The 24290-nt window shown below is 40.7% G+C and overlaps 1 protein-coding gene across 3 annotated transcripts in view; it reads left to right on the top strand.

The window, feature by feature from the left end:
- The window catches only part of SLC22A3 (solute carrier family 22 member 3), an 86902-nt gene that overhangs the window by 30514 nt on the left and 32098 nt on the right, over positions 1-24290 (top strand). For 2 of the 3 annotated variants that reach the window (XM_031456648.2, XM_064486505.1), the window contains exons 2-5: positions 13965-14068; positions 16675-16829; positions 18587-18755; positions 19643-19760. In XM_031456648.2, the coding sequence (XP_031312508.2) occupies positions 13965-14068; positions 16675-16829; positions 18587-18755; positions 19643-19760 (546 nt within the window). The remainder of the gene's footprint in view (positions 1-13964; positions 14069-16674; positions 16830-18586; positions 18756-19642; positions 19761-24290) is intronic. The other variant, XM_064486504.1, reaches the window with a different exon arrangement.

The following is a 24290-nucleotide window of genomic DNA, read 5'->3' as shown; positions in this document are numbered from 1 at the left end:
TGTTTACAAGGTGCACTGGGATAGACAGGCAAGGCTGCTCAGGGCCAGAGGCCACTGGCTTTGGAGCTGCAGAGATGGAGATCAGGGTGCCATGCTCAGCAGAAGCCCTGTGAGTCCCGCTACAGTCCCCCTAGAGCTCCCTCTTCACTTTGAAATGTAGACATTTTCATGGGTGGTGCATAAGCTTTCAGTAGGGTCAGTCAATAGAGAATGCCTTTGGTTTGATAGCCAACTTTCAAAATGCCTTCCCACCTTGGAAATCACGTGTGACTGTAACACAAAGATCCCCTTAGAGTATTTCCATTTTGAATTTTTAATACAATTGTAATAGTAAGCAATCATCCAATTTTTAAACCTCGATGTTTATGGGTAAATTTTCAAGTGTGTTTTATACTTACTTCATTAATATTTTAGTTTTTAAATTAAAGCCTACATACTTCTCTCCAGTTTATATTTCATATACTTTATTGTTTGCACTAGGGAGACAGGGAAAACATGTAATTTACATTCTATGACGTATATTTTACTCTCTCAACACCCCCCAAAATATAAACGAACCATTGATAAAATGAGATGTAAATAAGTAAAGCAATTTGTCATCGTTAATAAAGAGCTTTAAACTAGGATATTTCCAATTTTCTTTTGAGATTATGTAACATTTTTGCATTATTTTCAAATCATGGAAACTCTGATTGTGAATACAGTTCTAATGTCTAGATCAGAAGAAGTATTTAAGCTGGAGTGGTGAGCAGAATTTTAAGGCAGCCCCCTGGCCTTTGCCCCCAGTGCTGCTCCTGTGACCATGTTACTTAACAGAGCAAAAGGGATTTTGCAGATGTAATTGAGGTGACTGATCAGTCTACCTTAAGATAGTAAGAGTACCCATGGAGGCTTGCCTAACCACATGAGCCCTGTGAAAGCAGAGAGTTTTCCCTGGCTGGTAGTGGGTGAGGAAGTCAGAGACTCGAGCCCGAGAAGGGCTTGAGACACCATCGCTGGCTTTGAAGGTGGAGAGGGCTTGCGAGACGTCTCCAGTCACCAAGACCAACTCTTGACCTTCAACCAGCAGGAAAAAATGAGACCCAATCTCACAGTCGCAAGGAGTTGGATTCTCCCAACAGCTAGGATGAATTTGGAAACAGATTCTTCCCAGAGCCTCTGGATGGGAGCCCAACTCAGCCGACAGCACATGTAAGATACTGAGCGGGGAGCCCAGCCACACCTGCCCAGACTTCTGACCTGTTGAGCTGTGAGATAATGAGCGGGGAGGGGGTGTTCTCAGCCACTAGGTTTGTGGTCATTTGTCACACAGCAGTTGAGGACTAATACACTAAACAAAACTAATACAATGCCCATGCATTCTTTCAAGAAGCCTGCAGTAATATCCTCCAGCTTCCCTGAAGGTGGCCAACAGTCCATGTCAGAGTGTCGAACTTGAAAAATTACAAACGTAACACTGTTAGATTCTGTGATTCTCAAACTTGGACATGCAGCAGAATCCTTTGGAAGGTTTGTTCAAGCACAGGTTTCTGGGTTTCACTCTCAGAGTTTCTAATTCAACAGGTTGGAGGTGGACCCCAAGAATTTGCATTTCTTGTGAGTTCTGGGATGATGCTGTTGCTGCTGGTCCAAGAGCCACACTTTTAAGAGTCACTGTGTTAAGTCATTTAATATTATGAAAAGAACAATTTACCAAATTGCTCTGTATTTCCAGATCTCTACTTGAATGGCTTTTTTTTCTAGTAAAATTTTTTCTAGTCAAATGCTCCTAGAGATGTATTTCATTATGAGTTTAATCCCCCATTTAGTTGTCTCTCTAGAGCATTCTTCCGAATTTAGTCATTTTTCCCTTTGAGGAGTATGACTCCTGTTATTCGTAATTTTTGTTTCCTTAGAAATTGGCTTTATCAGAAAGTGCGTGTATGTTATTTTGGAATATAGTTTAAGAAGTCAACAACAATGGCCTGCAACCAGAATAAACATCATTAAAGACGTTACCTGATTACAGTTATTTACTAAAGACCAGAGGGAAAAAGAAAGAATAACTCCAAAGCCCACAGTGTCTTAACAGTAAACATATGAGATCTACAGTAGAAATCACAGGAATCCAGCAAAACGGAGCTACAGAGGAGTGGCTGTCAGTCATCCCAAGCCAAGGAGCAATGACCTCTGTTTGTTTCCCCAAAATAATGCATTAGATATTCACTGGCTTGAGCAGTCCTTTTGTTCCTCTTTCTAGAACATTCTTTGTCAGGGTTGACATGATGAGTATCTGAGATTGTAGACCACTAATCTCACTTGATTAAGAAGACATGGGATAACTTTAAATGAAGAATAATCTATAAAAATACCAAATCACTATGTTGTATGCCTGAAACTAATATAATATTGTAAATCAACTATGCTGTAATAATAATAATAATAATAATAATAATAATAATAATAATAATAATAACAACAACAACAACAATAACAATAATAATAAAACAGAGCTCATTTTCTTCTGGTGAAAAAATAAAGAAGTCATGGGACCTGGTTCTGTACAATTGATCCTCAGTCATGAGCCGTTTTGTTTAAATCTTGTACTAATATTGATTGTCTTGTACCATTTTCCTGGAATAACCAACTGAGTGAACCAATCAATGAACAAACGTGTATTGTCCAGGGTGTCAAGCAGTTAAATATTAATTCTGTCATTTAATTCTAGTTCAAGCAGCTAAGGCCATGTGGGAGCTGTAGGGAGGGAGGGCAGAACCCTTCAACTGACAGCCCCTGCTCCTGCTCACAGTGTGGGGGGAAACTCCCTAGAAATCAGTCGGGCACTGTTACTAGAGGAGCGAACAGGGATGCTGGGCCTGTGTGGGGTCCCTGGCCCTTGTCTAGAATCCTGTCAAGCTTCTCTCCCCCATCCCATAGTTATAGCTGGTAAGATATGTGTTCCTTTCCGCCCATTCTTCCTCCCAGTGAAGATGCTCACATCCAGATGGCCAGGCTGAAGGCTCAGTTCGTCAGTCATGTCCTGGTTTAATACAGAGCCCCCTTTCTGGAAAGGAGCAAACCTTGGTAATACCAGGTTTGTGCCCACAGGTCCTGCTAGAAGGCCTGGGATCTGAGGATATACTCTTGAACCTGCTCGGAATTGGCTCCAGCACAGAAGGGGGCAGTGTCTGGAGAGTGAGGTCTCAAATACCTGCTCCTGGATGAGACTTTGGATGGGTCTTTCCTATTAAATGGAGTTGCAGTAAATCAAAGTGGTGATTAAGTCAGAATGGTTAGTTCATGGAAAGCAGGAGCTCTGATTGGCAGTATTTGTGTCTTCAATTAATTTTAAACTGATGACTCAGCACTGCAAAATGCATAATTTTTAATAGACTCCTCCAAACACAGAGTTGTAAAGTTAAAATAGAGTGTATGCGTAACTGGGACAGTATGCTCTACACCAGAAATTGACACATTGTAACTGACTATAGTTGAATAAAGAAAAAATAGAGTGGTGCTCATTGAAATGATTATGATCCACTTGCATTCCTTAACCTGGGTTCCCTGAAAACGGAGCCTGGGGCAAAAGCTGACATACTCATTCATTATCAGGAGTTGCAACCCTCAGGAAGGAAGAGGAAAGGGAAAAAGGGAACAGGTTGGGAAGGAGAGAGGGCAAATCAAGGGGTGGGGCCCCATGCTGGCCAGACCTCACAGCAACACTTCTGATGCTCACTCTTCTGGGGTGTCCTAGGAGGATGTGTGGACTGTCTGCACCTCAGAACAGCCATGTCATTTTTAAAAAAAATTTTTACTGAAGTGTAGTTGATTTACAATGTTACTTTCAGGGGTACAGCAAAGTGATTCAGTTATATATATATATATTTTTTTCTTTTCAGATTCTTTTCCATTATATATTATCACAAGAAATTGAGGGGGGACGATATAGCTCAAGTGGTAGCGTGCATGCTTAGCATACACAAGGTCCTGGGTTCAATCCCCAGTACCTCTTCCAAAAATAAATAAGTAAACCTAATTACCTCCCCCCAAAATAAATAACATAAAATAAAATGAAGTAATTTTTTTTAAAAAGACAAAAAAACCCCCAAGAAATTGAATATAATTTCCTGTACTATACAGGAGGTCCTTGTTGTTTATCTATTTTGTATGTAGTAATATGTGTCTGTTAACCCCCAACCACTAATTTATCCCTTCCTGCCCTTTCCCCTTGGTAACCATCGTTTGTTTTTTATGTCCATGAGTCTGTTTTTGGTTGGTAAATAGAATTTTTATCATTTTTTTAAAGAATCTACATATAAGAGATATCATATGATATTTGTTTTTCTCTGTTTCACTTATTTCATTCAATATGACAATCTCCAGGTCCATCCATGTTGCTGTAAATGGCATTTCATTCTTTTTTATGGTTGAGTAGTATTCCATTGTATAAATACACCACAACTTCTTTATCCAGCTATCTGTTGATGGACATTTAGGTTGTTTCCATGTCTTGGCTATTGTAAATAGTACAGGCATGTCATTTTATACAGAAACTTTCAAAATATCCAAATTGATAAGTGTTTTAGTTTACTACAAACTGGGTGGTGTAAAACAGCAGAGATTCATTCTCTCCTGGTTCTGGAGGCCAGAAGCCTGAAATCAGGGTGTCAGCAGGGCCTGCTTCTTCCAGGCTCCAGGGGAGAATCTGCTCCAGGCCTCTCTAGTAACTTCCAGGGTTGATGGCTGCTGTGGGCTAAGATCCATTCCCCCAAATTCATATGCGCCTCAGAATGTGACTATATTTGGACATAGAATCTTTAAAGGGGAAATTAAGTCAAAATGAGTTCATTGGGATGAACCCTAATCCAAATGACTGGTGACCCTATTAGAAGATTAGAATGCAGATACACACAGAGAAAGACCATATAAAGACACAGGAAGAAGACAGCCTTCAAGGTAAGGAGAGAGGATTCAGAAGAAGCCAACTCTGTTGACACCTTGACTTAGACTTTTCGCCTGCAGAACTGAGGAAATACATCTCTGTTGTTTAAGCTATATTTCACATCATGGCAGCCCTAGCAAGTAAATACACAGGCAATCCATTGTGGAAAACAGTATGGAGATTCCTTAAAAAACTAAAAATAGACTTACCATATGATCCAGCAGTCTCACTCCCGTGCATACATCCAGAAGAAACTCTAGTTCAAAAAGATATATACACCCCAGTGTTCATAGAAGCACTTTACAATAGCCAAGACATGGAAGCAACTTAAATGTCATCAACAGATGATTGGATAAAGAAGATGTGGTATATATATGCAATGGAATACTACTCGGCCATAAAAAAGGATAAGGTAATGCCATCTGCAGCAACATGAATGGACCTGGAGATTGTCATACTAAGTGCAGTATGTCAGACAGAGAAAGAAAAATACCATATGATATCATTTATATATAGAATCTAAAAAAATGATACAAACTTATTTACAGAACAGAAACAGACTCATAGAAAGAAAGAAAACATACTATTTTATAAGTATACTTATACTATATATAAAACTTATACTGTATAAAATAGATAAACAACAAGGTCCTACTGTATAGCCCAGGGAACTATATTCAATACCTTGTAATAGCCTATAATAAAAAAGAATATGAAAAGGAATGCATATATATATATGTATAAGCAAATCAACTATATATATGTATAAGCAATCAACTATACTGTACACCAGAAACTAACACAACATTGTAAATTGACTATACTTTAACTTAAAAAAAGAAGAGAAGGTGAAAGGTGAAAAAAATACACACCTGCAGCCTTTGGAGTACCTTGGCTAGCAGGAGCATCACTGCAGTGTCTGCCCACGTCTTCCCAGGCGCCCCCGTGTGCACCTGTGTCTCTGCTTCCTCTTCCAATAAGGACACCAGTCCTTGGATTAGGGCTCACCCTGATCCAGTGTGACCTCATCTTGACTAATTACATCTGCAAAGACCCTATTTCCAAATGAGGTCATATTCTGAGCTTCCAGATAGACATAAATTGAGCGAGGGGTGGGGGGGCCAATACTCATACCCAGCACAACATGCAAAAATTAACTGTCCCCCAGCAGGCATGTGAATAGCTGATAACCTCTGTACCAGTGGTTTTTGACCCCATCTGCTCATTAGACTAAATTCTGATTTTAATGGTCCAGAGCAGAGCTTAGGTTTCTATTTTTTTTTTCAATTATTCCAAGTAATTTTAGTGAGCAGCCAGTTTTGGAAACCACGTTTTAAAACCATTAGTTATGCTACTTACTGTCATTGTCATTCTATCGCTAATTATAGTACAATTGGTACCGTTTATTGGGCATTTAATGTCTCAGGCATTGGGCGAAGTACTTTACGTCTATTACCTGAATGATAGCATCCATCTGCTTCTTACCCTCATTTTACAGATAGGACATAGAGGGTTAAAGACGTTAAGAAAGTAACCAGGGGACCCGATGCTAGGAGTGGCGGGTGGAGACACCAGGCTGTGTGACTCCGGAACGGCGGCTCCTCTCTGCCCTTAGGGCTGTACAGATTCAGGGCCTTTCATCTTCCTCTCGTCTTCAGATGGTCTCAGTTATTTAGAGAAGTCGTAAACATTTTAAGATGAGTAACTGCTTGTCTTCACTATGAAGAACTAAAACAGCTTGGACTTCTAAGATTTGAGAGTGAGTCACGAAGGTCTTAAGTTAATAAATGACAAGGCATTATGATTAGGAAAGTACATTTAGTTTTTTCATTTCTCTCCACTTCACAAGCTCAGACAAAAAGCCGTTCATTTAAGGGACATTTCTCTATTCTATTTCGAAGTTTATTTGCCTAACTATACATTAATGCATGGCTATCATCCCCTTGGGGAACAGCTTATGTGACAATGATGCTCTATAAACCTGTCGTCACACTGTGGTACCTCTTCACAGCCGGTGAAGTCAGTGTTGCAGACCCTTGGGTTTCCCGTCTCTTGTTTCTTGGTCTTGTTCTCATTTCCTTGGAATCTCACTCTGTCCCAGGCCCAGGCCTTTCCATTTGCAGCCTTCCAGACTCTTCTTCTGTCCTTCAGAACTTCCTCTCCCGTGTCCTGAGCCCTCTTGATGCCTCTGGTACTCACCGTCTCATCCGCCTGGACCGGCTCTCACTCCTTCATTGGGGGCAGAGACGAGTGGTTCCTCAGCTTACCATCTGAGCCTGGCACCCCCACGTATGGCAGGCAGATCTGAACCCCACGGGCACCCATGTCCCTGTTCCTGTGCCTACGGCCTCCCCAACCCTGCACAAATACCCTGCTTTTCAGTTTATTTTTCCCCCTTCTAAATACACCTCATAGTTGAAGGATCTGCTTACATTTCACCTTCCTCATAAATCTGACAGGTCTGGGTCTCTGCGGTCATTTCTTTCTCTGAGACCCTCTTGCATTTATAGTCAGTCCCATTCAGTTCAGATCTCAATTGCTCTGCATTTGCTTCCCATAAATTGACCCTGGCTCTCCAAGCTATGGAATAAGCTCCTCACAGAGGCAGAAATAAAGCATGCGCATCACTGGTATTCCTCCCGGCTGCATCTGTGTGATGCAAGCACATCACTGGAAGCTATGAATACCCGATGATTAATTTTCATGCTTGCAGCTCATCGTGATGCTTCAAACAGATCAGAAAAGCATCCACTTTTTGGTATTAAGATACCCTAATCATGCCATCAGATCATGTTAAAGAAATTTTCATTAAGACAGAAATTAATAATGACACCCTTTCCCCTCATGGAGCTCCAACCCAAATTATTTCCTTTATGATTATGCATTTTTTAATGTTTAATTTTTTATTGAAGTATAGTTAATTTACAATGTTGTGTTAGTTTCTGCTGTATGGCATAGTGATTTGTTACACATATGCATTTATTCTTTTTCATATTCTTTTCCATTGTGGTTTATTACAGGATATTGAATATAGTTCCCTGTGCTATACAGTAAGACCTTGTTGTTTATCTATTTTATGTATAATTGTTTGTATCTGCTAATCCCAAACTCCTAATTTATCTCTCCCTGGCAACCATAAGTTTGTTTTCTATGTCTTTGAGTCTGCTTCTTTTTATAAATGACTTTCTTCACTTAGTGTCCAATGTGATTACAGTATTTTGAACCTATGTTAGGCTCTGTTACGGTGGCTTGTTGATTAGCAGTGGAACCTATCCACAGGGGTTGCTGTGTGATTGGCCAGTGCTGAATGTAGCCAGGGCCCCCCACACCCAGGGCTCTGTTTTTAACACTGATGAAGAGTTTACCGGCTGCTGAGTTCTAACTGAGACCTGACTAGGAATGGCTGGGTTTACGACCCATCCTTACGAAATCAAAACAGAGGCACTTGGAGCTTATCATTGGACTTCAGAGACTTCCCTTCCTCCCACAACAATAGAAGCAATGAATGAGTACTTTTTCCCACGGCCACGACTGAGGTCAAATACTGTGATGTCCTCTAAACTTAGACTCTCTTAACGTGAGGGTTTATTCAAGACAACTAAACGAGATGTCTATGGAAAAGCCAGCTGCCGGACCATTAAGTGGTTTAAGGAGCAGGCAAGCCCCCTCCTGAGTTCCTAAGCCTTTTGCATATCTGCATTTTTATTTTTACCTTCCTTCCTACCTTTGACCTTTGTATAGTGAAGATACTCTGTTGCACTAGTTCTCAGGATAATTTAGAAGTCAAAACTTTAGCATATATCAGGTAATGGCTTGCTCCAGCATTTTATCATTACAACTTAAATGAACATAACATCTGTTTGGATTTTAACAACTAGGAAAAGCTAAGAAAAGCACTTGGTTGGAAGCCCTTCAAATGTATCTAATTAGGAGAGGGTTGTGCTTTCTGCAGAATGAGGCAGTGCAGTCCCTCTCGCATTATATGAACAGTTGTTTGAAACTTTTATCAGATTGGCTTTCTGCTCATGCCAAGGGGAGGAATTCTCTTTGCATGAAAATGACTTTACATTTAAATAAAAGTGACTTTAAAAGAAAATTAACAGGATGGGTACACATGGATTTATGAGCATTTAAAAATAGCCTCCCTTGTTCTTGATAGATTGCCTTAGGACAAAGACATAAACGCTTGTGTCTTTGATTCAAACTTAAGTAAATTTGACAAGAGGTGGGTTTTAGGTCTCCCCAGGCACTACAACAAGCTTTTAGTATTTTATTTTAGGAAAAAGTCCTTAGCCTACAATGCTCATTGGCTTTGGTGCCTGCTGACCTCTCTTTAGACACAAAAACATGTCACATAGCTGTTTTGGCGACACCAGCCCCAGGTTAGGAAGCACCAGCCCCAGGAGGCTGGGGTCTGCCCTCTGACTGTATAAGCAAGAGTCCAGACCAAGCCCTGGAATCCTCGTGACTGCAGCGTTTGTTTCCCCATACTGGGAATCTAAGAGTGAGTGAGAAAGTGTGTGTGTGTGTGCATTCCTTTACAGGTATGTAATTTGTTTAAATTAATTTATTCTGTGCTTTTGAAAGATGGCAGGCTCCCAGCCATAAAAGTAGAAACCAGGCTAGGTATTTCAAGCAGGAAGGGATTGAATAAAAGGATTTGGATTTGAGCTATTTCAGAAGGGTTAGAAAAGCAAGGAGGTACAGATAGGTCAAGAAGGGCAGTTCCCACAGAGTCCCTGCCCTGCTCCACAGCATTACAGAGCTGTGGAAGCTGTCCCTTGGCCCTCATGTGACCGCGAGTGGTTAGAAGCACTGAGTGTTGTCACTGCCATGAACAGAGCTGGTGCTGCAGCTAAGCCACTACTTTCCTCCAGTCTTGCACCGGCGCCCTCTACTGGTAGAACCTAAACAGACTACCCCCTACCCCGCTGGCAAGGATTCTGGGAAATGTTGTTTCCACTCCTCCAGCCTCTGAGATGCAGAACAAAGCACAGAGGACACATAATATGCGGCCCAGATGGCATCTTAGTTCTTTAGAAACAAGTTATCAGGGCACTTCAACCACTTAAACATGTATTTTAAATTAATTTTATTTTGATACAAAGTATGAAAAAAATCTTTTTGACAACTTGTCTTATGGGAAAGTGAAAAAGACCATTGGTTTTATATCACAGAATATTTTGTGTGTTTAAAGACTATTTTGGGGCATCTTAATTCACACAATTCAAAAGCAGCTGAACACATGCATTAAAAGCATAGCTCTTGCTGGGCTTTGCTGGGTCATGTATGAAAAGCATTCCTGTATCCGCGGCTAACCCAGGTGTCGGAAGCAGATCCTGCCCTTCGGGAGTTTATATTTGATACTGGCTGATACTTTTCTGAATCAAAATGTTTTCTCTGGCAGTAAAATCACCTGTTTGACTTCTGAGATTTTATGTACTTAAATTCTAGTTGCATTCTTTCCATGTTTAATTCCAAAGGGAAATTATTTCAGAGAATCATCTACAAGTTTACTTAAAATGAAGTTGTTGTGCTTTGATAAACCAGTACCTACATTGATGATAAATCTCTTTGAAGTTACTACTACTATGCAAACATGTATGTCTTCTTACTTTTTTCATCTCCAAGAATCTTCTCAGCAGCTCTGCAAGGTGGGCCAGGTACTCCTATCCCCAGTTTTGGTTTTTTCCCCCAGCTATGTTAGTCAATAGGTCATCAGCTGTAGAACCAAGACAAGAAGTCAGGTTCTATAGAGAAATCCTGCAGTTTGCTTATGAACATGTGTCTATAAAACCACTCATAATTCCTATTCCAACATTAATTTTCTCTTCATGCTACAGTCTAGAGCAGTGGTCTTCCAGCTGGGGCAAGCATGTCATCTGGAGGTCTGCAAAGACAGTCACAGGGGTGGAGGGCCTGGATACTTTGAAGGGAATCATTTTTCAGAGCCTCAACTCACATATGTCCAACATGGACCTGGCTGAGAATATGAATGTGATGAGGACACACGTGCTTTCCCTAATGTCTTTCTCCCATTTTGTGAGAATAATTCTACTACTCTTCCATCTTACTATGATGTATTGACCTGTGGTTTTGAACCTGTAGGAGACCAAACAGTGGGATAATTTGGAATATTGGTAAGAAAGTAACTAAGTAACTAAGAAAGAAAATAATGACCCTAATGATTTGATTAAACCACTTTTTGTAAGTCAGGTGGTTTCCATTTCTTTCCTCATAACAAGACCATAAAAGGACTTTAATGGCATATTAAAAAGTCAAAATAATTTCTATGATAGATTGCTATGGGAATCTTGGCAAATGGTTGAGAAAGAAGTAAAAGAATTAAGTAATGTTGTTTGAAAAAACTTCCATTCTCATGAATTTATTTATACAGACAAGTTTTCTTGGCTCATAACTTTATAAAAATGAAAAACAAGAATAGAATTGATGTTGTGCCCTAACTAATTATAATAATAAACTATCTTCATCCACAGATTACATGAACTAACTGGAAAGCCCCAGGCTTTTTTTTTTTTTAACATTTTTTATTGATTTATAATCATTTTACAATGTTGTGTCAAATTCCAGTGTTCAGCACAATTTTTCAGTTATTCATGGACATATACACACTCATTGTCACATTTTTTTCTCTGTGAGTTATCATAACATTTTGTGTATATTTCCCTGTGCTATACAGTGTAGTCTATTCTACAATTTTGAAATCCCAGTCTATCCCTTCCCACCCTCCACCACCCTGGTAACCACAAGTCTGTATTCTCTGTCTGTGAGTCTATTTCTGTCCTTTATTTACGCTTTGTTTTTGTTTGTTTGTTTGTTTGTTTTTGTTTTTGTTTTTTAGATTCCACATATGAGCGATCTCATATGGTATTTTTCTTTCTCTTTCTGGCTTACTTCACTTAGAATGACATTCTCCAGGAGCATCCATGTTGCTGCAACTGGCATTATGTTGTCGGTTTTTATGGCTGAGTAGTATTCCATTGTATAAGTATACCACATCTTCTTTATCCAGTCACCTGTTGATGGACATTTAGGCTGTTTCCATGTTTTGGCTATTGTAAATAGTGCTGCTATGAACATTGGGGTGCAGGTGTCATCCTGAAGTAGATTTCCTTCTGGATACAAGCCCAGGAGTGGGGTTCCTGGGTCATATGGTAAGTCTATTCCTAGTCTTTTGAGGAATCTCCACACTGTTTTCCACAGTGGCTGCACCAAACTGCATTCCCACCAGCAGTGTAGGAGGGTTCCCCTTTCTCCACAGCCTCTCCAGCATTTGTCATTTGTGGATTTTTGAATGACGGCCATTCTAACTGGTGTGAGGTGATACCTCATTGTAGTTTTGATTTGCATTTCTCTGATAATTAGTGATATTGAGCATTTTTTCATGTGCTTTTTGATCATTTGTATGTCTTCCTTGGAGAATTGCTTGTTTAGGTCTTCTGCCCATTTTTGGATTGGGTTGTTTATTTTTTTCTTATTGAGTCGTATGAGCTGCTTATATATTCTGGAGATCAAGCCTTTGTCGGTTTCACTTGCAAAAATTTTCTCCCATTCCGTAGGTTTTCTTCTTGTTTTATTTCTGGTTTCCTTTGCTGTGCAGAAGCTTGTAAGTTTCATTAGGTCCCATTTGTTTATTCTTGCTTTTATTTCTTCTAGGAGAAAATTTTTTAGATGTATGTCAGATAATGTTTTGCCTATGTTTTCCTCTAGGAGGTTTATTGTATCTTGTCTTATGTTTAAGTCTTTAATCCATTTTGAGTTGATTTTTGTGTATGGTGTAAGGGAGTGTTCTAGCTTCACTGTTTTACATGCTGCTGTCCAGTTTTCCCAACACCATTTGCTGAAGAGACTGTCTTTATTCCATTGTATATTCTTGCCTCCTTTGTCAAAGATGAGTTGACCAAAAGTTTGTGGGTTCATTTCTGGGCTCTCTATTCTGTTCCATTGGTCTATATGTCTGTTTTGGTACCAATACCATGCTGTCTTGATGACTGTAGTTCTATAGTATTGTCTGAAGTCTGGGAGAGTTATTCCTCCAGCCTCTTTCTTTCTCTTCAGTAATGCTTTGGCAATTCTAGGTCTTTGATGGTTCCATATAAGTTTTATTATGATTTGTTCTAGTTCTGTGAAATATGTCCTGGGTAATTGGATAGGGATTGCATTAAATCTGTAGATTGCCTTGGGCAGTGTGACCATTTTAACAATATTGATTCTTCCAATCCAAGAGCATGGAATATCTTTCCATTTTTTAAAGTCTTCTTTAATTTCCTTCATCAATGGTTTATAGTTTTCTGTGTATAATTCTTTCACCTCCTTGGTTAGATTTATTCCCAGATATTGTATTACTTTGGGTGCTATTTTAAAGGGGATTGCCCCAGGCTTTTTAACACTTTTCTAGAAATAGAGGTGCATTTCTGAAAAATTTTACTCCTGTGTAAAGTTTTTTTTTTCAGGATTCATTATATCTTATGTTTTTATCAGTTATGTTCTAAAAGTAACTGTAATTATAACCCAATCAGAAAAGATTCTAATATTGAGAAACATTGTCATGGAAAAAATTTTAATTAAATGTCAATTTATAGATATAATTTATTGCATGCAGAAGTATTTATTTACCTTTCTGTTAACACAATACACATTAACACAAAACACAATAATATATTTTCTACATAAAACATTGGGATATATGTATGTGGGAACAAAAATAGGAATTCAAAGAATTCAAATTTTCACTGGATGATGGTAGGTGTCACCTGGCTGAGGGACTGTAGTGGATACAGCCAAAAGAGTGATATGTCAGTATCTGTAATGTACTGGAAATTGCATCCTTGGTAGATATTGAAACTGATAAAGAAGATATCTCTATATCATTGTAAAAACATGTGTTGCGATACACTGAGATTTTTTATTTAAGGAGTATACGAGCAAAAATGTTTATAGATCACTGATCTAGACAAGAGACCAGGTGTCTTGAGGGTGGGCATTGCCACACATCTCCTGTGTGTTTTCTTTGCTTTCCCAGTTTGACCTCGTGTGTGTCAATGCTTGGATGCTGGACCTCACACAAGCCATCCTAAACCTGGGCTTCCTGGCCGGGGCGTTCACCTTGGGCTACGCAGCGGACAGGTAGGCACGGGTACGACAGCCACTCTACATCCCAAATATGACATTATACGTGTGGAGAGGAAGATGTTTCATGTTAATGATTAGAAAAGTGTCCTTGCTACATTGAGAAAAAAATCTTAATTCCTCCACTCATAAAATTCATGCTTGTTCGGCTGGACTAATTCTTTCCTTCTTAAACTGTGTCTCCTTACTCTTTGAACTGTACGAACTGTTGGGTCTCCTCCCAGTGGGTCTGAATGCATCTGAAAGGAAACACAGATCAGCAAGGCAGTGACTTCGTGGTGGAGCCGATGGCTGGCTGGATGCTGCGGAGTTGATTCCATGACCTTCAGTAACTCCCTGGTTGTGGTTTGGCTAGTTTAGTCATAAGGTCAGCCCCTTACAAATTCATTTCACTTAAGTTTTGTTTTTTTTTAATTTTGTATTTTACTCTACAAAGTAAAAACTCTGCAAAAAAAAAAAGTTTTCCAAAAGCTATTAAAAGAATTTTCTTGGGGGGAGGGGATAGCTTGGTGTCAGAGCACATGCTTAGCACGCACGAGGTCCTGGGTTCAATCCTCAGCACCTCCATTGAAAAAAAGACCTCTATCTATTATTGAACATTCATAAGTGTTCCAGTTACTGGCAGACACAGCAAGTGTTTGTAGTCAAGACTATCATGCTCTCTATTCCAGTATTTGTGTTTCAGACACTATTGATGTTGGTCACTGTGTTCCTGTTTAACTGTTCCTTTATCCCAGTTCGAAGTATAAAAATGCTTGCAGTAATTTAATAATTGTCTCTGCCCTTTTAGGACAGAGAAAGGAAAGCTTAGGTCCTTGGCCGTATCTAACTTACTGTTGCTCATGTCCCTCCAGCCCAGCCTCGCTGGGTCCTTGTGACCATGCTTGCAGTAGGCAGGGCCAAGGGCACATCTTAGAGAGCTGACGACAGCCATGAATTAGCTAATTCAAGACAAAACACCCCAAATCCTGTAGGCAACTGATGATCTGCATTTGACTGGCCCAGGACTTCAAAATGGGTAGAACCTTTGGTTTCTTTTTCTGCCCCTTCCTCTGTCTTCTTTTTCTTGTGCTGTCCCTCCAGCCCACTTCTGCGTGTGACTTTCTCCTTAACCCTTTATGTCTGGTGGTCCTTCCCCCTTTCTCTCTCTCTTTCTCTCTTTTTTAGATTGGAGTTACTGGGGATTGAATCCAGGACCTGGCGTAGGCAACGCTCTAACACTGAGCTAGACCCCTCACCTCCTTTTCCTCTTTTATCTGTGTCTTTTCCTACTGCTTCTCCCGGCAGCCCCTTCAATTCACCTTTCCTTCCTTAATCTCCCCACCCATCACTCTCTCTCCTAGTGTCTACAGTGAGGAAGCGAGTGAGAGATTTTCAATATGTGTGTCTTTCATGCTGTTGTTCCTCTTCCTAATTTACACCTTAGGTTTTGCTACCTCTGCATGTTTCTCTTTCACAACCAATAAACATATCTTCAGACTAAAGTAACTTGACTAAAGGAGGGGGCTTTTCCCACCAGTGTTCCCGGAGGGGCTGGGCGTCTGTCCTCAGAGATGACCCGCTGCTCCGGAGAAGAAGAGCGAGCCGTGAGTAATGCCGCCTCACCTCCGGGCCGACCATCTTTCGCCTCCTTCTCTTTTATATCCTTGAAGGAAAGGACGAGAAACAACTTAACAGGTCGTATGTCTATGAGAGGACAGCAGGAGGGGCAGAGGGTGAATTTTGAAACCTGGATAAACAAAGGTTACTTCTATCTCCACTCTGCTGACCGAAGCAAGGTGCTGGATGTGTGGACTTGGTGGAAATTTCTGTGGGAAAATGTCTTTGAAGCAACCTCTCCATCCCTGATGACAGGCCTTCCGCAGCTAACAATTCGGCAGAGCTGTCCCGAACCGTCCAACGTCAGGCTCTCCGAATGTTGCCACGATGACCTGTGTCTTTTCCGAAGTGCTTTCCGAACGGCTGTGTAAATGGTGACAAGCACAGAACTTGAGAACAACTCACCTTCGCTGTGAACTTTACAGTTTGTAAAGAGCTTTCACATTAGCATCTTGAGTCTCTACAGCCTCACTGTAGAAAAAGTAAAAGAAAAAACACATGCACGCACAAGCAAACAAACAAAACCTGAGTCCTGGATTGCTTAAGAAATTTCCCCAAAGGCGTGGCGCGTGACTGGCGGGTGGCTGAGCAGAGACCACAGACCTCCTGGCTGTCATGACCCTTGCTGCTTCTCCCTCTCCCTTCTTCCTTCTGATGCCATCACAGAAACGCTAGGAAGTGTCCAAGCTGTGCCACCAGGGCGATTGTGAAAGGAAGTTGTAATAGAGAGGAGCCATCTCTTTGGAAACTGCCACCCCAAAGGATACATGCCATGCTTTAAACTTTGTGATGTCATTTCAGAGGCATATGTTTTTATTTGCCCCGGTTTTGCTATAAAACAAAACGGATAATTATTCCAGCAGTCTTTTACATAGTAGTAATGACGTTAGAGAGGACAAAATTTCTGTTGTTAAATCTCTTTTAACAACCCTGACAATGACAGTCTTCTCATCGTATTAAAGAAAACGTTTAATGTAATCTCTTCCTCTCTCTTTCTCAAAAAGGTATGGCCGAATAGTCATTTACTTAATCTCCTGTTTCGGTGTTGGCGTCACTGGGGTTGTGGTGGCATTTGCACCCAATTTCCCCGTGTTCGTGGTCTTCCGCTTCCTACAAGGTGTGTTTGGAAAGGGGACATGGATAACTTGCTACGTGATTGGTAAGCCATGGCTACGCCTCCTTGCCTGTTTGAGAACCAGGGGAAGGTGCCTGACATGTGCCGGCTGGTCAGCCTTCCTCCTGCACATGTGGAGAGGCTTCCTTACTTCTGCAAATAGGGTGGTGCAGGGGCAAGATTCTAATTCTAGAAATTAAAACTTCACCTTATTTTGGGAACCAAATTTCGGGGGAGGGGGTGGTAATTAGGTTTATTTATTTATTTATTTATTAAATGAAGGTAATGGGGATTGAATCCACGACGTCATGCATGCTAAACGTGGGCGCTACCACTGAGCTATACCCTGCCCCCACCCTCCCTCGGAACCAAATATAGAACATCCAGTACTGGGCGAACCGCTTTCTAGCACTGCCAGAATGTTATCACATGGCTGCCTGCTTTGCTTTATCAGAGATTAATTTTTATAAAAAATTTATTCGTTCCTTGAACCATTTTTAAAAGCACCTTCTGTGTATTTCTATGATATACAGAATATACAGTTTGAGATAACATTCCTGTGTTGTCAAATCTTATTTCTTTAATTCTGTTCCTTCCGGACAAATGGACAACTTTGTACAATGCAGGGCACAGGATCTAAAATGAGAAGTTCATTTGTAAGCCTTTGCTGTCTTCCATAACCAGAAGGTTTGACTTCTGAGTATGAAAGAAAGAAAAGCTTTGCTCTTGGCTCCTATTCCTGGGGTAGGTCCTGGCTGCCACCTTCCCAGTAGTGTCCGGGCTCAGCACCTACTCAGAGTCATGGTGGATTCGTGACCAGGGAAACATGAAGGCTTCCTTTTGGGGACCCTTTGAAGATCTTTTCTGTGGGTGGGGAAGGAAAGAGAGAGTTAGGCAAACTGACGGCATTGGCTGGGGCAGAAGGAGTAACTTCGGACTAAGATTTGTTTTTTTAATTTTTTAATGGAGGTCCAGAGGATTGAACCCAGGACCTTGTGTATGTTAAGCACGGGTTCTACCACTGAGCTATTCCCTTGCACCTCTCCACCAACCCTGCCCTCCACCCACCGCCATGAAGTGTTTTTAAAGGAGATCCAAGTCCATTTGAATTTTCCGAGCTGTAATCTTAGGGCAACAATAAGGTAGCTTATCCCAAGACGATTAGAATAGAATTAGTGACAGATAGAAACCAATTTGTGGGAGAGGAGGGAGGGGGGAAGGATGCCAGCACTGAAGTTCCCCACGTGAGTTTTACAGAAATATCACATAAAAGTCCAACACTGTGAAGAGAATTATCATTTGATAGAAACTATCTTCTGAGAGTGAGAAAACCACCTGTAGAATCTAATGTTCATGATGAATGCCTTAAAGAGCCTGTGAGACACATCTTTAGAGACTGTGCTAAAATCCAGCCAGTTTATTCCATTTACGTTTTGATCATTTAATACCTTTCAAAATAGTCATCACCCAAGCTTTCCAGCGCGTACATTCTTTGTACGCCCGGAAGGAAGAGTGCTGGGCTGGGTGTGCGGGAGGAGTGTGGCAAGCGCTTGCTGGTGACCGGCAGAGAGGAGAGGGAGAGGGAGAGGGGGGCACTGAGGTACCCGGGGGGCACTGAGGTACCCGGGAGGCACAGCGCCGCCACATCAGCGCGGACGGAACCCTCGGCCTCCGCAGGGGTCCTGTAGTGTTGGAGCAGTGCTGACGGGTGGATAGAACAGGTGTCACCTCTCTGTTCATTTGTTTCTTTGCTCTGGAGCCGATTTTGAGCTTCCCTAACCTCTGTGTTTGTTTTCCTTCAGTGACAGAAATAGTGGGTTCAAAGCAAAGGAGGATTGTGGGAATAGCCATTCAAATGTTCTTCACCCTCGGAATCATAATTCTCCCAGGAATTGCCTACTTTATCCCCAGTTGGCAAGGGATCCAGCTAGCCATAACGCTGCCCAACTTTCTCTTCCTCCTTTATTACTGGTAATGTGGTTTTGGTCATTATCAAATTTATTCTGATTCCACAGAAATGTAGAATCTGTGCTTCTAAACCAACATGAGAATGAAAGCTATTGAGATTTCCTAACATCTCCAGAATGGCTGTGGGCTTTGACAATTTCTAGGGAATTTGAGAACTTACAGAGATTATTTATTGGCTAGTTGACTAATATTTGTTATTAAAATAAATTAATAAAACTCCAAAACACAAAATTCTAAATCGAGTATTAATCATGTTTTATTATTTTATAGTATTTTATAATATCTTTATGAAGACTACAAGGCAACACACCATATCTGCCAGTACTTCAGCATGCAGATTAAATGCAATGAAATGGGTTTGCTTCTCTGTATGTTTTATGAAGCAAATTAATATTACTCATGAATTCTCTGAGGAATAATAAAATGTTAAATGTATTAGAAAATTAAGTTATCAGAAAGCTACAGGTGTATGCATTTGATTCTTATTAGAGTGAACATATTTTAATCATTTCTCTAGTTTAATTTTGACATATGGGCAAATCAGTTTACATAAATTGGGCTCTTAACCTTTTCCTAAATGCCCATTAAATCCCAGTTCTTCTCATATGTGTAACTGAGCATGTTCTATTCTGAAATAGCCTTCTTGCAAAAACAATTTAATACTGATTATTTTGACCACGAGCAGTGATTCACTTATCAAGTGGGCATTTTTTCCCTTTTGTTCTAAACTTGCAAAGAGAATCTATGTTTCAGAGGGCCAATTCTAAATTCTCAGAATCTCCTAAACATGTATCTAATTGCAAGATCCATTTTGATAGAGAAACTCAAGTCATAAACTTTTCGGTTTTGAAATTCGTAGGCATAACTCCAAAAAGTCTTCTTTTCACCAGGGTGGTTCCTGAATCTCCCCGCTGGCTGATTAGTCGGAAGAAAGGAGATAAAGCGTTAAAAATTCTGAGGAGCATTGCCAAATGCAATGGGAAATATCTCTCGCCAAATTACTCGGAGGTAATCTCATATATTACTAGTAACAGGTATTGTTAAAGTAGGTGAATTAATTTTTCACCTATACACGTATCATCAAACACCTGACTGATCATTTGTAGTTTGGATTTAAAAAAGAGAAATACACCTTGGGGAGCATCACAATGTGTATTAGACATCGTTGCAGAGTGACTAGCAGCGTAGCTGAAGTGAACTTGTCATTTAGTCCGTGTTTTAATAGCTGTGCCAAGTTACTTGACTCATTATACTTTACTTACTGTCGGCCCCGTAGCATTTAAACATTCATTCATTTTAATTGCACAAACGATAAATCTTTTCTTGACATTCAATTTTAGTCTAAAGTATTGACTTTAAATTTTGTCTTGGAAATACTATTTATGCCAACCAGAGAGCAGTGATGTAGTATTTCAGCCGTTAGGTGCACACACGCAGGCTGCACTGCTTTCCCTCCCTCCTTCCCGCTTTCCTTCCCATCCTTCTTGCGTTCCTTCCTCCCATCATTCCTTCTTTCCTCCTGCAAAGGCTTTTTGGGTGCCTCTGTATCAGAGAAAAGGGGGGTGGTGTATGAAAAGCTCATTCTTTGTCTTTTGGAAGATTTGATTTGCAGTTGAAGACATATACATATATTTGAAACAACTCCTGAATAATTAGAGAGTAGCATACTAAAAAAATATGACAGTGCTTCAGCTCCAAAGACTCAGTGATGCAGAATAACAGAAAGACTCTTATAAAAGGAATAGTAGAGAAGATTTTAAATTTTTAATATTAATATTGCTAACATTGTTTCTGCCTTTGCATTCAGCTTGTTTTGGTCGAAATGTGCTAAGAAAAATGGGTGTGGTTGGTTTTATTGTCACCCGCTCTTTCCTTTTCCCCAGAGCCTGGTCAGATATATCTGGATTTCTACCCGCTTTCACTCTCACACGGAGCAGAAAGCAGTGGTCTCTGTGTTTACAAGGGTTTCAACTGACCAGTTGTCACCCTTGGAAGTAGATGAATGGTGTACCTTGAGGTTTACAGATCATGAAATATACGGTAAAGATATAAAACATGATCTGCTTTAACCACGAAGATGAGTCGATCCTTGTCATTCTTTGAGCACATTTGAGCTGTGCTTTTAGGGGGAAAAAAAAAATCCCACCCTCTCAGCATGTCCTCATCACAGGAGCCCTCGGTTTGCAGAGCAGGATCAAATATATGAGACTTCGAACTCAGTTTTAATAGCCAGATGAATCTTTTTGCTGTTCGTTCTGCAGTGTCCTGAAAACATTGCACGTGTAGTCTCGGAGCTAAAAGCTCGTATAAGATCTAAATCAAGGTTTTAAGAACACACACAAAAATAGCGTATGCTGATGGCTTAAGAAAGAAAATGCTGCGTTAACCAGGCACGTCGTGTCTTATAATGAGTGTTGCTGAGAGGCCAGAGGGTGATTCCCAAGAGGAGCTGGTTACACGTCCTGTGAGTGTCCAGTTCCACGCCGCGCCCACAGACCCGCTGACCTGCTTCAGTTTCACGAGCAAGATAGAGATCATTTAGCAGGGAAGTACTTAAATTCTTTACACGGTTGTGGCCAGAGCTCACGGATGAGGCTGATCATGACAGTCCTGGTTCAATTGCCAGAGCAGGGTTTAGTGATCTAGCACGTTTTTGACCATCTAGATGACACTGGATTGTGGTAGATTAGGTTATCGTTTGAAATAGTCACATCTCCCTCATTTCCAATGGATGAAAATACTCCTTGGCTCCACCGATGGTGGGCACAGCAGTGTCACTTGCTCTGGCCTCATGCTGGGTGGCATGTATCACCTGGCCTTTGACTTTGGCCTTGGCCACTCGGGTTGCTCTGGCCAATGGTAGGTGACAAGATGTGACGCAGTAGAGTCATGAAGTCTGCTTGTGTGATTGGGCTTGTCTCGGGGCTTCAGCCATCACTGTGAGAAGAATATTTCCAGGCTCTCCTACTGACCACAGAGGAGGCTGAGAGACATTTGGAAGAAAGCTGCTCTAGCAAACCTCCCTAAACCGAGATCAGCAGTTTCCCAGCCGGCCCACAAGTGTGTGAGCTAAATGAATATTTATTATTTTATGTGATTACAATGGTTGTTACACAGCATTATTTATCAATAGTCAGCTGATACATGGATTAAATAGCCATTGTCACTTACTGACCTGGATTATTCAACTACATAGGTAGTAACGCTGGCAGCAGTTCTGGTTTCATTTTTTTTGAAAAAAAGATTTTGATGACTCTTACCCTAAGGCTCCCTCTCCTCTCCCTAACCCTCTCCCTTTTGTCTTTGTGTAGGATATGCTCATGGAAAATAGTAGGTTACAACTCTAGTTAACAAAGAGCCTCTGATGCTACAGAACTGAATGTGTCTGTATTTGTTAGTGATATTGTTATGCTCTGTTGGCTCAAAAACCTATAAGGCCTGATTGTAATTTCCTTATTTTTATGATATGCCTGTGGAGTTCATTGTTCATAGCTAATCACAGCTTATTAAAAATGTAAGCACCAGATTTTAAATTGATACTCATTCATGCATAAACACAGGCATGGGTGTTCCCATGGTAACATGTTTAGGTGACATCAAGAACTGGTACTCGAGCTTTTTGATCCCCAAGGGACCAGCGTCAATTTAAATGATCCCACTGTTTGATATATTTCAGAAACAGAAAATTTAAAAACCTCATTAGAGGTTAGTGTCAGGCTAATTTTTAGATATCCTTAGTTACCAGAGAGACTTCCAACTCTTAATAGCTGCCGTATTTTCAGTATTTTAATGAACTGTCACACAAGCATCAATATTGCTACAGAGAGAGACTTCCCAGCTTTGAAAATGTCTGTTTCGGACATTTCCTTTCAAAAGAGGATTTTTATAAACATGATTTTTGTTCTTCTGAAAGAGGAACCACTGCATGATTCTGGCTTTCATGACTCCCATGTGGCTGGTGTGGAATTTTAGTCCAAGTGTTAGCTGGTGTGTTTAATTCTTGTCTCAGACTTGAAACTTGAAAACTCTCTGCATAGAATTACCTTCAAAAGATCCAGAAAAAGTAATTTAGGCCCAGGCAGTGCCCGTGTCGAGAGCGGGAAAGATGAACACCTAGAAAATAGTCAAATACGTTGGAAAAGATTGTAATTGGAAAATGACTTTCCTTTAACAAGGGTAAATCTTTGTTCTTTGACTTTGCATGGAATAAATGGTGTTGATCGTACCAGCAAAGCCGTCATCCTTAACATGACACACTAGAGTGATTCCTGCAATAAGCATGCCACCTAGTACATCAGCTCTAATTTAGAATATTCTTGAATGCAAAACAAATGTTGGGACACTTCAAATACCAAATATAAAATGGACCTTTGGAGCTGAGAATTAATTTCATAGTGCCCAACTTAAACTCATCTTTGGAAGTAGCCCGAGTTCGAGAAATGGTCTATATTCTCATGGGTTATTCTAATTAGTTCCCATGTCTTTAACTTCTTGAAAATAGGACAGTATTGCATGAAAAGGGGAAAAAATTTATGCTACTATTTTTTAAAAAAAGCCATAAAAACAGCACTGATAGATTTTTGAATCCAGAGTGAGTTCCTTTCCCAAGCTGGGTGATTAAATAGTAAGTGTCTTCCACTAGAGGAAATTCAACCTAAAATCTTCCAGGTCAGTGGACTCTCATTTATCCTGTGCACATCTTAAGGAGAGGATGTTCCAGAGCATCATATGGCTTTAACTGAACTAGAAACCCAAGCGACATGTTCCTTAAAGAATGAGGAGCAGATTTTCTGCATTGGAGCACATTTTCAGGGCGCCTCCCCACAGAGCAGCATTTAGAGTGAGGAACCCTAAATGGCCTTGTCTCCTGCTCCCTCACTCTTACCTCCCAGACTCCTTCTTGAAATAGCTAGGCTATATACTCTTGATAAAATCTTAACTTTTATTTAAATACACGTTAAAGCTTGAAAAGTAGTCATCAGAAATGTGAAAGGAAAATGCTCAGCGTCACTGTTTCATAAACTCCACATGGTCCATCTTATCAGTCAGTCCTGGTGTCTGATGACATCGTAATACTAACAAGCAATTGGATCTGCAGAACCCAGGACAACATGGACTCAGGTGGTGACCAGTAGGGTGATCAGCTGTCCCTGTTTGCCCAGGACTAAAAGGATTTCTGGGATGTTGAAGTTTCAAAGCTAAACCCAAAGAATGTCTCAGGCAACTGGAGTTGAGTTGGTCACCCTGAGACTAGGTCAAGCTTCACCTTCCCAGCTAAACTTGGAGGAAGATACCAAAGATTTATATTTTCCAGATTCACAAGCCCCTCACAGCCCACTGTGGGCCCTGGTGCCTGTGGGGATGCCTGGCCTGGCTAGAGGATGGGGTCGGGGCTTCCCAAAGTCAGCTGCAAGCTGTCCAGCCCCCAGGTGCCCGCCAGTCTTCCTCTTTCTTTCTCAACCTCTGGTTTCTTTTTTTTTAAAAAACATTCACGGCCTTTATCTGAAGCTCCAACATGAAGTAATGTTCCTTTAAACC

Source organism: Camelus dromedarius, chromosome 6 (genome assembly GCF_036321535.1).
Source record: "Camelus dromedarius isolate mCamDro1 chromosome 6, mCamDro1.pat, whole genome shotgun sequence".
Lineage (NCBI taxonomy): Eukaryota > Metazoa > Chordata > Mammalia > Artiodactyla > Camelidae > Camelus > Camelus dromedarius.
The sequence above is the reverse complement of the archived record's forward strand: the minus strand, read 5'-3'. Positions and strand labels throughout refer to the sequence as shown.